We start from the raw sequence: 17,114 nt of genomic DNA on the forward strand, positions 1-17,114 counted from the left end.
AAAGTGATCTTTCCAAAACTCTCTTAGGGTCATTCGAGTGTCTGAGGTCACTTCAAAGCACTTATGAAACAGCTTTTGTGTAGAGTTTTTTGAAGTTGGAAATGACCTGCTGGTCCATGGGCTGGAGGAGAGAAGTGGTATTAGGAGGCAAAAATTTGACCTTGATGAAGCTCATATCCCCAGAAATTTGCTCTGCCAAGTCTGAAGGATGACCAGGAGCATTGTCTAATACCAGGAGGCACTTTTTTTTTTTTTTTAGTCACACTGGCCGATTCCCACCAAGGCAGGGTGGCCCGAAAAAGAAAAATTTTCGCCATCATTCACTCCATCACTGTCTTGCCAGAAGGGTGCTTTATGCTACAGTTTTTAAACTGCAACATTAACACCCCTCCTTCAGAGTGCAGGCACTGTACTTCCCATCTCCAGGACTCAAGTCCGGCCTGCCGGACTTCATAAATGTTACTTTGCTCACACTCCAACAGCACGTCAAGTATTAAAAACCATTTGTCTCCATTCACTCCTATCAAACACGCTCACGCATGCCTGCTGGAAGTCAAAGCCCCTCGCACACAAAACCTCCTTTACCCTCTCCCTCCAACCTTTCCTAGGCTGACCCCTACCCCGCCTTCCTTCCACTACAGACTGATACACTCTTAAAGTCACTCTGTTTCGCTCCATTCTCTCTACATGTCCGAACCACCTCAACCCTTCCTCAGCCCTCTGGACAACAGTTTTGGTAATCCCGCACCTCCTCCTGACTTCCAAACTACGAATTCTCTGCATTATATTCACACCACACATTGCCCTCAGACTTGACATCTCCACTGCCTCCAGCCTTCTCCTCACTGCAACATTCATCACCCATGCTTCACACCCATATAAGAGCGTTGATAAAACTATACTCTCATACATTCCCCTCTTTGCCTCCAAGGACAAAGTTCTTTGTCTCCACAGACTCCTAAGTGCACCACTCACCCTTTTCCCCTCATCAATTCTATGATTCACCTCATCTTTCATAGACCCATCCGCTGACACGTCCGCTCCCAAATATCTGAATACATTCACCTCCTCCATACTCTCTCCCTCCAATCTGATATCCAATCTTTCATCACCTAATCTTTTTGTTATCCTCATAACCTTACTCTTTCCTGTATTCACTTTTAATTTTCTTCTTTTGCACACCCTACCAAATTCATCCACCAATCTCTGCAATTTCTCTTCAGAATCTCCCAAGAGCACAGTGTCATCAGCAAAGAGCAACTGTGACAACTCCCACTTTATGTGTGATTCTTTATCTTTTAACTCCACGCCTCTTGCCAAGACCCTCGCATTTACTTCTCTTACAACCCCATCTATAAATATATTAAACAACCACGGTGACATCACACATCCTTGTCTAAGGCCTACTTTTACTGGGAAATAATTTCCCTCTTTCCTACATACTCTAACTTGAGCCTCACTATCCTCATAAAAACTCTTCACTGCTTTCAGTAACCTACCTCCTACACCATACATCTGCCACATTGCCCCCCCTATCCACCCTGTCATATGCCTTTTCCAAATCCATAAATGCCACAAAGACCTCTTTAGCCTTACCTAAATACTGTTCACTTATATGTTTCACTGTAAACACCTGGTCCACACCCCCTACCTTTCCTAAAGCCTCCTTGTTCATCTGCTATCCTATTCTCCGTCTTACTCTTAATTCTTTCAATAATAACTCTACCATACACTTTACCAGGTATACTCAACAGACTTATCCCCCTATAATTTTTGCACTCTCTTTTGTTCCCTTTGCCTTTATACAAAGGAACTATGCATGCTCTCTGCCAATCCCTAGGTACCTTACCCTCTTCCATACATTTATTAAATAATTGCACCAACCACTCCAAAACTATATCCCCACCTGCTTTTAACATTTCTATCTTTATCCCATCAATCCCGGCTGCCTTACCCCCTTTCATTTTACCTACTGCCTCACGAACTTCCCCCACACTCACAACTGGCTCTTCCTCACTCCTACAAGATGTTATTCCTCCTTGCCCTATACACGAAATCACAGCTTCCCTATCTTCATCAACATTTAACAATTTCTTTTCCAGGAGGTAATTTTTCTCAGTGGGGGCAAATGCATGGTGTAACCAGTCATAGAAAAAGTCCCTAGTGACCCATGCCTTACTGTTTGCCCTCCACATCACGCACAGATTAGGCATGAGGACATTGTTTTTCCTGAACACTCCGGGAGTTTCAGAGTGATACACCAATAAAGGCTTCACTTTGCAATCACCACTAGCATTACCACACAACAAAAGAGTAAGCCTGTCTTTCATAGGCTTATGTCCTGGGAGTGCCTTTTCCTCCTGAGTAATGTAGGTCCTGTTGGGCATTTTCTTCCAAAGCAGGCCTGTTTTGTCACAATTAAGCACTTGTTCAGGTTTCAATCCTTCAGCCTCTATGTACTCCTTGAATTCCTGCACATATTTTTCAGCCGCTTTTTAATCCGAACTGGCAGCCTCACCATGCCTTATCACACTATGTATGCCACTACGATTCTTAAATCTCTCACACCAACCTTTGCTGGCCTTAAATTCACTCACATCACCACTAGTTGCAGGCATTTTTTTAATTAAATCGTCATGGAGCTTCCTAGCCTTTTCGCATATGATCGCTTGAGAGAGGCTATCTCCTGCTACCTGCTTTTCGTTTATCTACACCAATAACAGTCTCTCAACATCTTCGAGTACTTGCAATCTCTGTTTCGAAAACAGACTTGCACCTTTTGCAAAAGCAGCTTCCTTGATTGCCGTTTTGTTGGCCAAGATAGTAGCAATGGTTGATTGGGGTTTGGTTTCATACTTTTCAATTATTTCTTTCTTAATTTCCATACTTATTCTCATCGTTTTATCAACGGGCTTGGCACTAGAAGCTTTTTTGGGGCCCATGGTGACTTATTTTGCAGTTACAAGCACTAAAACCACTGGGATAATGTGAACTGTACCGAGTGTATGCGTAGATGTGACCGCACTGGCTGGCTTGTAAACACTGGCACCCATGGGGCAGCTGAGGCACGCTCAGACCACACGTGGGACGCGTCCCGGACAAATCACATTAGGCGAGTTTTTTATCATTACATGGGCCAAAATTTTTACATTCAAATGCTTCGTTAGGCAGATTTAACGTTATGCGATGCGTTCGTTAGGCGAGGGTCCACTGTATTTATAGATGGGGTTGTAAAAGAAGTAAATGCTAGGGTGTTCGGGAGAGGGATGGGATTAAATTATGGGGAATCAGATACAAAATGGGAATTGACACAGTTTCTTTTTGCTGTTGATACTGTGCTTATGGGAGATTCTAAAGAAAAATTGCAAAGGTTAGTGGACAAGTTTGAGTGTGTGTGTAAAGGTAGAAAGTTGAAAGTGAACATAGAAAAGAGTAAGGTGGTGAGGGTATCAAATAATTTAGATTAAGAAAAATTGGATATCAAATTGGAGAGGAGGAGTATGGAAGAAGTGAATGTTTTCAGATATTTGGGAGTTAACATGTCAGTGGATGGATTTATGAAGGCTGGGGTTAATCATAGAATAGATGATGGAAAAAAGGTGAGTGGTGCGTTGAGGTATATGTGAAGACAAAAAAGTTATCTGTGGAGGCAAAGAAGGGAATGTATGAAAGTATAGTGGTGCCAACACTTTTATATGGGTGTGAAGCTTGGGTTGTAAATGCTGCAGCGAGGAGACGGTTGGAGGCAATGTGTAGTGTAAATATTATGCGGAAAATTCAGAGTGTGGAAATTAGAAGGTGTGGAGTTAATAAAAGCATTAGTCAGAGGGCTGAAGAGGAGTTGTTGAGGTGGTTTGGTTATTTAGAGAGAATGGATCAAAGTAGAATGACACGGAGAGTGTATAAATCTGTAGGGGAAGGAAGGTGGGGTGCGGTCGTCCTCGAAAAGGTTGGAGGGAGGAGGTAAAGGAGGTTTTGTGGGCGAGGGGCTTGGACTTCCAGCATGCGCGCATGAGCATGTTAGATAAGAGTGAATGAAGACGAATGGTATTTGGGACCTGACGATCTGTTGGAGTGTGAGCAGGGTAATATTTAGTGAAGGGATTCAGGGAAACCGGTTATTTTTATATAGCTGGACTTGAGTCCTGGAAATGGGAAGTACTGTAGAATGCCTGCACTTTATAGGAGGGGTTTGGGATATTGGCAGTTTGGAAGGATATGTTGTGTATCTTTATACGTATATGCTTCTAAACTGTTGTATTCTGAGCACCTCTGCAAAAACAGTGATTATGTGTTGAATGATGATGAAAGTATTTCCTTTTTTGGGATTTTCTTTCTTTTTGAGTCACCCTGCCTCGGTGGGAGACGGCCGACTTGTTAAAAAAATATATATATATATTTTGCTGGAATATGAAGACACTAATTTCCTGTGATGCTATAGTGTGAATGATAATATGAAAGGTGGTGTTATTTACTATAACCATTCCTTAACCCGTAAACGGTCCAAACATATATATACGTTTTTACCGCTAGTGCCCCAAATGTATATATACGTTTTATGTGTCCTACATTTAACATTGCCATGATAAGCCTGAGTCACCTAGACATGTGAGAATGGGTGTGAGCACTCACTGTGCACCATATTAAAATAATTGGGGATGCCTGGGTACCATATGCTCTTTTTTCCTATTAAAAAACAACAATGTTTTTTTTTTTTTTCCAAAAAAAAAACTTGGGGCAGTACGGTAGTGAACGTATATATACGTTTGGACCGTTTACGGATTAAAATGCTCTTCCATCCTTTCACATTGAAGCTGAAAAGATTGAATAGGGTTTTATTTTATAAAACATTGCTGAACAGATTTACTATGTTTTGAAAGCACATTATTATTATGAAGCACGACCATTCAACAATGATTGTTTGAATAGTCTCCAGGATATTGGATCACCCTTAGGAGACTAAGAGTGGCCTCCAAGGTCCCAGGATTTTTTTAATGAAAGGAAGAAAGGTGGGTGGTACATTGAGGTATCTGTGGAGACAAAAAAAAGTCATCCATGGAGACGAAGAAGGGAATGTATGAGAGTATAGTGGTACCAACACTTTTATATGGGTTGTGAATGGTTCAGCAAGAAAGAGGCTGGAAAGAGTGGAGGTGTGTCTCAGGGCAATGTGTGTTGTGAATATTATGCAGAGAATTTGTAGTGTAGAAATCAGGAGGTGTGGAGTTACTAAAAGTATTCAGAGGGCTGAAGAAGGGTGGAGAGTGTATTAATTTGTAGTGGAGGAGAGGAGGGGTAGTGGTCATACTAGGAAAGGAGGGAGGGAGGGGGAGTAAAAGAGGTTTTGTGTGCAAGGGGCCTGGAAATGCAGCAGGCATGTTTGAGCATGTTAGATAGGAGTGAATGGAGACAAATGGTTTTTGGGACCTAAAGAGCTGTTGGAGTGTGAGCAGGGTATTTTGTGAAGGAATTCAGGGAAGCTGGTCAGCCAGACTTGAGTCCTGGAGATGGGAAGTACAATGCCTGTACTTTAAAGGAGGGGTTTGGGATATTGGCTGTTTGAAATGACATTTCAACTGTCATATCTGGGTGCCTCTGCAAAGACATTGATATTGTGTGAGTGATGGTGAAAGTGTTTCTTTTTTGAGTCACCCTGCCTCTGTGAGAGACAGCTGTCGTGTTAAAAAAAAAAAATTACTTTGGGACTATTTATGAAGTGTGTGTTCTGACAAGATTTGTGACCTTCCATCTTGAAAGCAGTATTGCTAAGGTTTTTCCAATCACAGTAATGATAGATAGCTTCAAGAAGGTTGGATTTTTTTTATTAACTCATCGGCCGTTTCCCACCAAGGCAGGGTGGCCCGAAAAAGAAAAACTTTCATCATTCACTCCATTACTATCTTGTTAGAGGCATGCTTACACTACAGTTATAAAACTGCAACATGAACACCACTCCTTCAGAATGCAGACACTGTACTTCCCATCTCCCGGACTCGAAGTCCAGCCTTCCAGTTTCCCTGAATCCCTTCATAAATGTTACCTTGTTCACACTCCAACAGCACATCAAGCCCTAAAAACCATTTGTCTCCATTCACTCCTATCTAACACACTCATCTATGCTTGCTGGTTTAAAACCTTTTCTTTGCTTTACAAATAAATGAAGCTATGAAGGTTTACTTTGTAGCTCAAGATGAACAAGGAGCCTTTAGAAATGGTAGTGGATGGGTAAACCAAGTGTTTACTTTGAAGCATGTAAGTGAGCAATATTTAGATAAGGGTAAGGAAGTTTTGTTGCTTTCATGGATTTAGAAAAGGCATTTGATAAGATGGCTAGTGGAGCAGTGTTGCTAGTGTATGAAATAGGTGGTATATTGCTGTTAATTAAGAGTTTTTTATGAGGAGAGTGAGGCTCAGGTTAGGATATGTAAGAGACAAGGATATTATTTTCCTGTAAATGAATGCTTTAGACAGGGCTGAGTGATGTTGCCATGGTTGTTTAACATATTTATAGATGGGTTGTTAAAAAATTGAGTGCTGGGGTGATGGGGAGAGGTGTCAGGTTAAAATATGTGGAATCTAATATGAAAAGGGCATTATCACAGTTGCTTTTTGCTGATGATGTTATGCTTTTGTGAAATTCTGAAGAGAAGTTGCAAAATTTGGTGGACAAATTTGGGAGGGTATGTAAAGGAAGGAAATTAACAGTGAACATAGGAAACAGCAATATGATGAGGGTAATAAACGAGTTATGTAATGAAAGATTGGATATCAGGGGAAGGAGGGAGTATGTAGGAAATGAATGTGTTCAAATATTTGGGAGCTGACTTGTCGGTGGATGGGTATACAAAAGACAAGGTGACCATAGAATGATGAAGGAAAAAATGTGGATGGTGCATTGAGACATCTGTTGAGACAGAGAATGTTATCCATGGAGACAGAGAGGAATGTGTGTGAGAGTATAGTGGTACCTACACTCTGACATGGGTGTGAAACATGGGGTTATGAATGTTGCTGTGAGGAGGTTGGAGGCAGTGGAGAGGTCATGTCTGAGGGTAATGTATGGTGTGAATATTATGTAGAGAATTCGTTACTTGCAGATTAGGAGGTGTGGAGTTATTAAAAGTATTTTCCAGTGGGCTGAAGAAGGATTGTTTAGACGGTTTTGTCATTTTGAGAGAATGAATCAAACTAGGGTGACTTGGAGGGTTTATAAATCTGTAATAGAGGGATGACTGGGTAAGGGTCACCCAAGGAAACATTGGAGGGACTGGGTAAAGGAGGTCTTATGTGCGAGGGACTTGGACCTTTAGCAGGAGATTGTGAGCATATTAGGAGTGAGTGGAGGCAACTTATTTTTGGGACTCGACAAGTTGTTGGAGTGTGAGCAAGTAACATTTTCTGAAGGGATTCAGGAAAACGGGTTAGCTGGACTTGAGTCCTGGAGGTGGGAAGTACCATACCTTCACTCTGAAGAAGGGGTGGAGAGCTTTGCAAAACAGTGATGGAGCAAATGATTTTATGCAAATGGCGTCCATGATAAAAAAAAACTTGGTTTCTCTGAAATAAAATATTTTCAAGACATGTCTTTTCCATTGTACCAGTATAGCAGAATTTGTATTGATTAGCGTATATATTATTTTTCAGGAGCCCCCTCCACCGCCGCCGCCTGAGAAACCCTGGTCAGAGGTGGAATCCTCAGTTGTACATCTAACTGATGAGAATTATAAATCATTTCTCAAAAAGAAAAAGCATGTTCTTGTTATGTTTTATGCCCCATGTAAGTAGTTTTGTGTTTATTGTGAGAGAACAGATAATTCTTCATTTTAGATTTCTCTTTGCTCTCTTACATACGTACACTTGTTGCAGTAAGATCTCAGTAAACAAGTGATATCACAATATGCAGAACTACTACTGTGAAAAAAATAGTGAAATTCAAAGTACTTTCATGATTTCTCACATTATCATGTGAGAAATCACAAAAATGCTTGGAAGTTCACTATTTTTTCACAGTGGTTGTTCTGAATGTTCACTTGTGTACATGTGCACACATGTAATTGTTGTACATTGTGTACACATACACATAATAACTACACAGTATGTATCACATAAATGTAATTATTACACATTGTGCATAATGTATATACAGTGGACCACTGAATTTCATCATCCCTTTTCTCTATGTAAAACTATAGTTATTCTCTATAAAATGCATTTTTTGTTAATATTTTTGGGTGTCTGGAATGGATTAATTGGATTTACATTTATTTCTTATGGGATATATTAACAAAAAATACATTTTATAGAGAATAACTATAGTTTTACATTCAGAAAAGGGATGAAATTCGAGGGTCCACTATGTATTTTTGTTTTAACATACTGGCCGTCTCCCACCGAGGAAGGGTGACCCAAACAACAGAAACACTTTCCTAATGTTCATGCTGTCACTATCTTCCCAGAGACACATAGATACAACAGTTCAGATGATGAACCTTCAGAGTTCAGGAACTGTGCTTCCCACCTCCAGGAATCAAGTCTGGCTAGCCAGTTTCACTGAATTTTTTTTTTTTTTTTTTTTTTTATCACACTGGCCGATTCCCACCAAGGCAGGGTGGCCCGAAAAAGAAAAACTTTCACCATCATTCACTCCATCACTGTCTTGCCAGAAGGGTGCTTTACACTACAGTTTTTGAACTGCAACATTAACACCCCTCCTTCAGAGTGCAGGCACTGTACTTCCGATCTCCAGGACTCAAGTCCGGCCTGCCGGTTTCCCTGAACCCCTTCATAAATGTTACTTTACTCACACTCCAACAGCACGTCAAGTATTAAAAACCATTTGTCTCCATTCACTCCTATCAAACACGCTCACGCATGCCTGCTGGAAGTCCAAGCCCCTCGCACACAAAACCTCCTTTACCCCCTCCCTCCAACCTTTCCTAGGCTGACCCCTACCCCGCCTTCCTTCCACTACAGACTGATACACTCTTGAAGTCACTCTGTTTCGCTCCATTCTCTCTACATGTCCGAACCACCTCAACAACCCTTCCTCAGCCCTCTGGACAACAGTTTTGGTAATCCCGCACCTCCTCCTAACTTCCAAACTACGAATTCTCTGCATTATATTCACACCACACATTGCCCTCAGACATGACATCTCCACTGCCTCCAGCCTTCTCCTCGCTGCAACATTCATCACCCATGCTTCACACCCATATAAGAGCGTTGGTAAAACTATACTCTCATACATTCCCCTCTTTGCCTCCAAGGACAAAGTTCTTTGTCTCCACAGACTCCTAAGTGCACCACTCACCCTTTTCCCCTCATCAATTCTATGATTCACCTCATCTTTCATAGACCAATCCGCTGACACGTCCACTCCCAAATATCTGAATACATTCACCTCCTCCATACTCTCTCCCTCCAATCTGATATCCAATCTTTCATCACCTAATCTTTTTGTTATCCTCATAACCTTACTCTTTCCTGTATTCACTTTTAATTTTCTTCTTTTGCACACCCTACCAAATTCATCCACCAATCTCTGCAACTTCTCTTCAGAATCTCCCAAGAGCACAGTGTCATCAGCAAAGAGCAACTGTGACAACTCCCACTTTATGTTTGATTCTTTATCTTTTAACTCCACGCCTCTTGCCAAGACCCTCGCATTTACTTCTCTTACAACCCCATCTATAAATATATTAAACAACCACGGTGACATCGCACATCCTTGTCTAAGGCCTACTTTTACTGGGAAATAATTTCCCTCTTTCCTACATACTCTAACTTGAGCCTCACTATCCTCATAAAAACTCTTCACTGCTTTCAGTAACCTACCTCCTACACCATACACCTGCAACATCTGCCACATTGCCCCCCTATCCACCCTGTCATACGCCTTTTCCAAATCCATAAATGCCACAAAGACCTCTTTAGCCTTATCTAAATACTGTTCACTTACATGTTTCACTGTAAACACCTGGTCCACACACCCCCTACCTTTCCTAAAGCCTCCTTGTTCATCTGCTATCCTATTCTCCGTCTTACTCTTAATTCTTTCAATAATAACTCTACCATACACTTTACCAGGTATACTCAACAGACTTATCCCCCTATAATTTTTGCACTCTCTTTTGTCCAATTTGCCTTTATACAAAGGAACTATGCATGCTCTCTGCCAATCCCTAGGTGCCTTACCCTCTTCCATACATTTATTAAATAATTGCACCAACCACTCCAAAACTATATCCCCACCTGCTTTTAACATTTCTATCTTTATCCCATCAATCCCGGCTGCCTTACCCCCTTTCATTTTACCTACTGCCTCACGAACTTCCCCCACACTCACAACTGGCTCTTCCTCACTCCTACAAGATGTTATTCCTCCTTGCCCTATACACGAAATCACAGTTTCCCTATCTTCATCAACATTTAACAATTCCTCAAAATATTCCCTCCATCTTCCCAATACCTCTAACTCTCCATTTAATAACTCTCCTCTCCTATTTTTAACTGACAAATCCATTTGTTCTCTAGGCTTCCTTAACTTGTTAATCTCACTCCAAAACTTTTTCTTATTTTCAACAAAATTTGTTGATAACATCTCACCCACTCTCTCATTTGCTCTCTTTTTACATTGCTTCACCACTCTCTTAACCTCTCTCTTTTTCTCCATATACTCTTCCCTCCTTGCATCACTTCTACTTTGTAAAAACTTCTCATATGCTAACTTTTTCTCCCTTACTACTCTCTTTACATCATCATTCCACCAATCGCTCCTCTTCCCTCCCGCACCCACTTTCCTGTAACCACAAACTTCTGCTGAACACTCTAACACTACATTTTTAAACCTACCCCATACCTCTTCGACCCCATTGCCTATACTCTCACTAGCCCATCTATCTTACCCCAACTGCCTCCTCTTTTAGTTTATAAACCTTCACCCCTCTTACTTGATGCTTCTATTTTCCTTGTATCCCATCTACCTTTTACTTTCACTGTAGCTGCAACTAAAAAGTGATCAGATATATCTGTGGCCCCCCTCTATAAATATGTACATCCTGAAGTCTACTCAACAGTCTTTTATCTAACAATACATAGTCTAACAAACTACTGTCATTACACCCTACATCATATCTTGTATACTTATTTATCCTCTTTTTCTTAAAATATGTATTACCTATAACTAAACCCCTTTTTATACAAAGTTCAATCAAAAGGCTCCCATTATCATTTACACTTGGCACCCCAAACTTACCTATCATATCCTCTCTAAATGTTTATCCTACTTTAGCATTTAGATCCCCTACCACAATTACTCTCTCATTTGGTTCAAAGGTTCCTATACATTTACTTAATTCTCCCAAAATCTCTCTCTCTCCTCTACACTCCTCTCTTCCCCAGGTGCATACACACTTACTGTGACCCACTTTTCGCATCCAACCCTTATTTTCATCCACATAATCCTTGAATCTGCGTTCATGTGCAGAGCACTCCGACTTTTATTTTCCCTATTTGAAAGCATATAAACAAAAACGTAGATCTACGTTCGGAGCCCTCCGCACGTGAACATAGATCTACGTTTGGACATTTTAACCCTTTCAGGGTTTCGGACGTACTAGTACGGCTTACGACCCAGGGTTTTTGATGTACTAGTACGCCTAAATTCTAGCGCCCTCAAATCGAGTGAGAGAAAGCTGGTAGGCCTACATATGAAAGAATGGGTCTATGTGGTCAGTATAAAAAAAATCCTGCAGCTCACAGTGCGTAATGAGAAAAAAAAAACTTTGACCGTGTTTTTGGATTAAAACAGCGACTTTGCCCTGTATTTTCGTATGGTATTTATTGTTGTATTCTAGTTTTCCTGGTCTTATTTTATAAAATGGAGGACATATTACAGAAATTGAGATGATTTTGACTGGTTTTACAAAGAAAACTACCTTGAAATTGAGCTCAAAGTAGCAGAAATGTTCGGTTTTTACCAAAGTTCAAAAGTAAACAAATCATGCCAAGCGTCCAATACACGTCAACTGGTGAGTCTAATATTCTTTCACAAGTGCGCCGATATTATTTATACCATTTCTACACTAACACAGTAGTCTACATAACAATAAATCTTCTATTTTTTGTGAGAATAAAAATTCAAAGTGGAAAGAAAAAGAATGTAAGAGGGGCATGGGGACATGACTAATGAACAGAGGAAATGTTATTTTAGTGCCAGGAATGTCTTTCTTGTTTATTCTGAACCCTATTCGGAAATTGGCATCTTTTGAAATTTGTGTGAAATTGGCAAAATTGCTAAATTCTGACCACTGTATTGGATAGTTGAAATCAGTAAATGGGTGGTTTCTTGTACTCATTCGATAGAAAAAATGGAGTTCTAGCGAAATAGTTATGATTTTTGTCGACAAGTACACTGGAATTGGCCGAAAATAGGGCTCAAAGTGGGCAAAATTGCTGATGGGTAAACATCGTCGAGACCGCTAACTTCACGAGAGCATAATTCCGTAAGTTTTCCATAAAATTTCATACTTTTGGTGTCATTATGATCGGGAAAAGATTCTCTGTCTCTTCACAAGTGTTTTTTTTTTTTTTTTTTTTTTTTTTTTTTTTTTTTTTTTTTTTTTTTTGAAATTTGGCCGACCCTGAGAACAAGTCTCTGAGAGGGCCTGTCGACCCTGAAAGGGTTAAGGATTAATAAATTTTTGTCAAGGAGATAATATGTACTCTACACCAGTGCTTAGTGTTTTTGGGTTAGCTTGCTTTATTAGTTGTTGGAGCTAAAAGATCTTTATTTTGTACTTTGTAGAAAGGCAATGTGTTTGTAATGTTCACTGTTTTTTATAATTATATTCAGTTTTGCATATTCTATAATATTTCTCACACCTCCACCCTGCACCCAAAAAGAAACAGTAAAATTGCCCACAGTAGGGTTATCATGTCTCCCTTTTCCTTTCCCCATGCAGTTTAACAGTATGTATATTTCTTCAGTATTGTACAGCCTCTCCTCACTTAATGCTGGAGTTTCGTTCCTAATACCATGTCATTAAACGAATTCGTTGCTAAGTGAGGAGCATACTGTAATGGTAGTGGGTTTGTGTCAACCACCTTTGCTATTGTTTTAATGTTACTTTTGCATCATTTATAACATTTCTGGTATATTTTTAAATGTTTATACAGTAGTGTACTGTATATTGAAATAAACCAGAATAGAGGGAATCAGCTCTAATATACATTATTTCAGAGAGCACATCATAAATCCGAGGCATCGGTAAATGAGTAGTACATACATCGCTAAGTGAGGAGAGGCTGTAATTATAATTAAACAACTTTATAGTTAATTTCCTACACTTGAACATTGTCACTTGTACTGCAAAGAATTATAATTTTGTGAAAATGTTGCTTAACCCTTTCACTGTCAGTACCGTAGTACTACAGCTTGCAAGCAAGTGTTGGTGCCGTAGTGTTATGCCAAAATTCTAGAGGCTTCAAATGTAGTGGGAGAAAGCTGGTATGCCTACATATGAGAGAATGAGTCGGAGTGGCCAGTGTGCATGATATAAAAGAAATCCTGCAGCATGCACAGCATAATGAGAAAAAACTCCAACCGTGTTTTTGGTTTAAAACACCAACTTCGCAATGTATTTTCATGTGGTATTCATGGTTGTATTCTCATTTTCTTGGTCTCATTTGATGGAATGGAAGATATATTACAGAAATTGAGATGAATTTGAATGGTTTTCATCAGAATAAAAGTACCTCGAAATTGAGCTCAAAGTAGCGGAAGTGTTCAATTTTTGCCGATGTTCAAAAGTAAACAGATCACGCCACACGTCCAATACACATCAACTGGTGGGTCTAATATGCTTTCACAGATGGACTGATATTGTTTATACCAGTTTTACAATAATGCAGTAGTCTGCTTTACAGTAAATCTTCTAATTTTTTTTTTTTTTAATGAAAAATTCAAAATGGAAAGCAAGCGTAATATAAGAGGGGCCTGGAGACGTTACTGATGAACAGAGAAAATGTTATTTTAGTGCTAGGAATGCCTGCATTGTTTATTCTGGTCCCTATTTTGAAATTGGCCTTACTTGAATTGTGTATGAAATTGGCCAAATTACCAATTTCTGATCACTTTATTGGGTAATTGAAATCAGTAAATGGGTGGTTTCTTATACTCAGTAGAGCAAATGGAGTTCTAGCAAAATAGCTGTTAGTTTGGTTGACTGGAACAATGGAGTTGGCCGAAAATAGGGCTCAAAGTGGGAAAAATCAACAATGCATAAATATCGCTGAGACCGCTAACTCTGCAAGAGCATAGTTCCATAAATTTTCCATCAAGTTTGGCACCTTTAGTGTCATTACCATCAGGAAAGATTATCATTTCATAAGATTTTTTTTTTTTTTTTTTAAATTTTTCGACACTGAGAGCAAGGGTCTCGACAGTGAAAGGGTTAAACAAAATATTCCTGATTATTAATCTCCCAATAACTATTCAACATTTTGAAGTTCATTCAACATTTTGAACTTCATTCATTGTAGTAAGGAATAGGCATCCTGTTGTAGAGTGTTGTGCTATATTCATGGCTTTCTTTGTATACCCTTTTTGTTTATATACAATTTATTAATGTCATTATCCCAACAGGGTGTGGTCACTGCAAGAAAGCCAAACCTGAATTTACTGGTGCTGCAGACAGATTTGTGGATGACCCAAAAGTTGAGTTTGCTGCAGTCGATTGCACAGCTTACCAGGCTTTGTGTAGTGCAAACGATGTCAGTGGTTATCCCACTTACAAGTATTTCAATTATTACAAGAACACTAAACCATATAATGGGGGACGAACAGTAAGTGTTTTTTCCAGATTTTCCACACATTTACCATAACATATGGAATTATGGAATAAAATCAAAATCTGAGTAGATTTTGGTAAGTTAGGCTTATATCTTGTTGGGTAATTTTTTATAAAGTTTATGGTGTGTGTTGGTAAGTATTTTCATCCATGGATATCTCTGGAATGCACTCAGGCAATTTTAATGCAGTTTTGTGAGTATTTTGGGATTTTTTTTTTTTTCAACAAGTCGGCCATCTCCCACCGAGGCAGAGTGACCCAAAAAGAAAGAAAATCCCCATAAAGAAAATGCTTTCATCATCATTCAACACTTTCACCTCACTTATACATAATCACTGTTTTTGCAGAGGCACCCAGATACAACAGTTTAGAAGTATGTATATACGGTGGAACCTTGACTTACGAGTGTCCCAACATATGGGTTTTTTGAGATACGAGCCGTCCCTGGGTCGATTTTTTGCCAGCCAACATTTGAGCTATGAGCCAGCTCCCCCTGCTTCCCCATCAATACAAAACCTGGACACCTCGCATGTTTATCTATGATTTCATGCTTTAATTCCAAGGAAATCATCCTCTTTTTTTTCTCAACATTGTCCTTTACACTTACTTTCTTAAGACCCATGCTCAGAAAAACGAAATTTGCCCAAATAACTGAGAAATGTCAGCATAGCACGAGGAACTGCTCTCACAGCGAGGTAAACAGTGCACTGAGTTGGCAGCGTTTGTTATTATTATAATAATAATTATTATTATTATTATTAATTTACAAAACTAGAGCACAGATCCAAACTTATCTAGGGAATTGGAACTGTGCTCCAGTTACCTAAATTAATAATGATGATAATAATAATAATAATAATAATTTTTTTTTTTCAACAAGTCGGCCGTCTCCCACCTAGGCAGGGTGACCCAAAAAGAAAGAAAATCTCCAAAACGAAAATACTTTCATCATCATTCAACACTTTCACCTCACTCATACATAATCACTGTTTTTGCAGAGATGCCCAGATGCCCCAGTTTAGAAGCATATGTAAAGATACAGCATAAAAAGTGACCTTAAATAATTACAATATCAGGGCCCCAATTATATATATACCATCCTATTACACATCCCACCAAACTGTCAATATCCCAAACCCCTCCTTTAAAGTGCAGGCATTGTACTTCCCATTTCCAGGACTCAAGTCCGGCTATATAAAAATAACTAACTGGTTTCCTTGAATCCCTTCACTAAATATTACCCTGCTTACACTCCAACAGTTCGTCAGGTCCCAAAAACCATTCGTCTTCATTCACTCCTATCTAACATGCTCATGCACGCTTGCTGGAAGTCCAAGCCCCTCGCCTACAAAACCTCCCTTACCCCGTCCCTACAACCTTTTCGAGGATGACCCCTACCCCGCCTTCCTCCCCCTACAGATTTATATGCTCTCCATGTCATTCTACTTTGATCCATTCTCTCTAAATGACCAAACCACCTCAACAACCCCTCTTCAGCCCTCTGACTAATACTTTTATTAACTCCACAATAATAACCCTACTGTACACTTTTCCTGGTGTACTCAGTAAACTTATTCCCCAATAATTTTTCCAGTCTCTTTTGTCTCCCTTCCTTTATATAAAGGAGCTATACAAGCTCTTTGCCAATCCCTAGGTACCTTCTTCTCTTTCATACATTTATCAAACAAAAATACCAACCACTCCAACACTATCCACCCCATGCTTTTAACATTTCTGTCGTGATCCCATCAGTTCCAGCTGCTTTACCCCCCTTTCATTCTACGTAATGCCTCACACACCTCCCCCACACTCACTTCCTGCTCTTCTTCACTCCGAAAAGATGTTATACCTCCCTGATCAGTGCATGAAATTACCGCCTCCCTTACTTCATCGTCATTTAAATGTTCCTCAAAATATTCCCGCCATCTACCTAATACCTCCAGCTCCCCGTCTAGTAACTCCCCTACTCTGTTTTTAACTGACAAATCCATTCATTCCCTAGACTTTCTTAACTTGTTTATCTCACTGCAAAATTTTTCTTACTTTCATCAAAATTTCTTGACAGTGCCTCTCCCACTCTTATCATCTGCTCTCTTTTGTACTCTCTCACCACTCTCTTCACCTTTCTTTTACTCTCCATATACTCTGCTCTTCTTATAACACTTCTGCTTTGTAAAAAACCTCCCATAAGCTACCTTTTTTCCTTTATCACACCCTTTACTTCGTCATTCCACCAATCACTCCTCTTTCCTCCTGCACGCACCC

At 39.7% G+C, this 17,114-nt stretch overlaps 1 protein-coding gene across 1 annotated transcript in view; it reads left to right on the forward strand.

Annotated features, from left to right (window-relative positions):
• The window catches only part of LOC128684104 (protein disulfide-isomerase A5), a gene marked incomplete in the record, with an annotated part of 148,850 nt that overhangs the window by 116,794 nt on the left and 14,942 nt on the right, over positions 1-17,114 (forward strand). The window contains 2 exon segments of the mRNA XM_070090096.1: positions 7,645-7,777; positions 14,645-14,844. Coding sequence (XP_069946197.1) covers positions 7,645-7,777; positions 14,645-14,844 — 333 coding nt within the window.

The sequence above is a fragment of the Cherax quadricarinatus genome, chromosome 3 (genome assembly GCF_038502225.1).
Source record: "Cherax quadricarinatus isolate ZL_2023a chromosome 3, ASM3850222v1, whole genome shotgun sequence".
NCBI classification, from domain to species: domain Eukaryota; kingdom Metazoa; phylum Arthropoda; class Malacostraca; order Decapoda; family Parastacidae; genus Cherax; species Cherax quadricarinatus.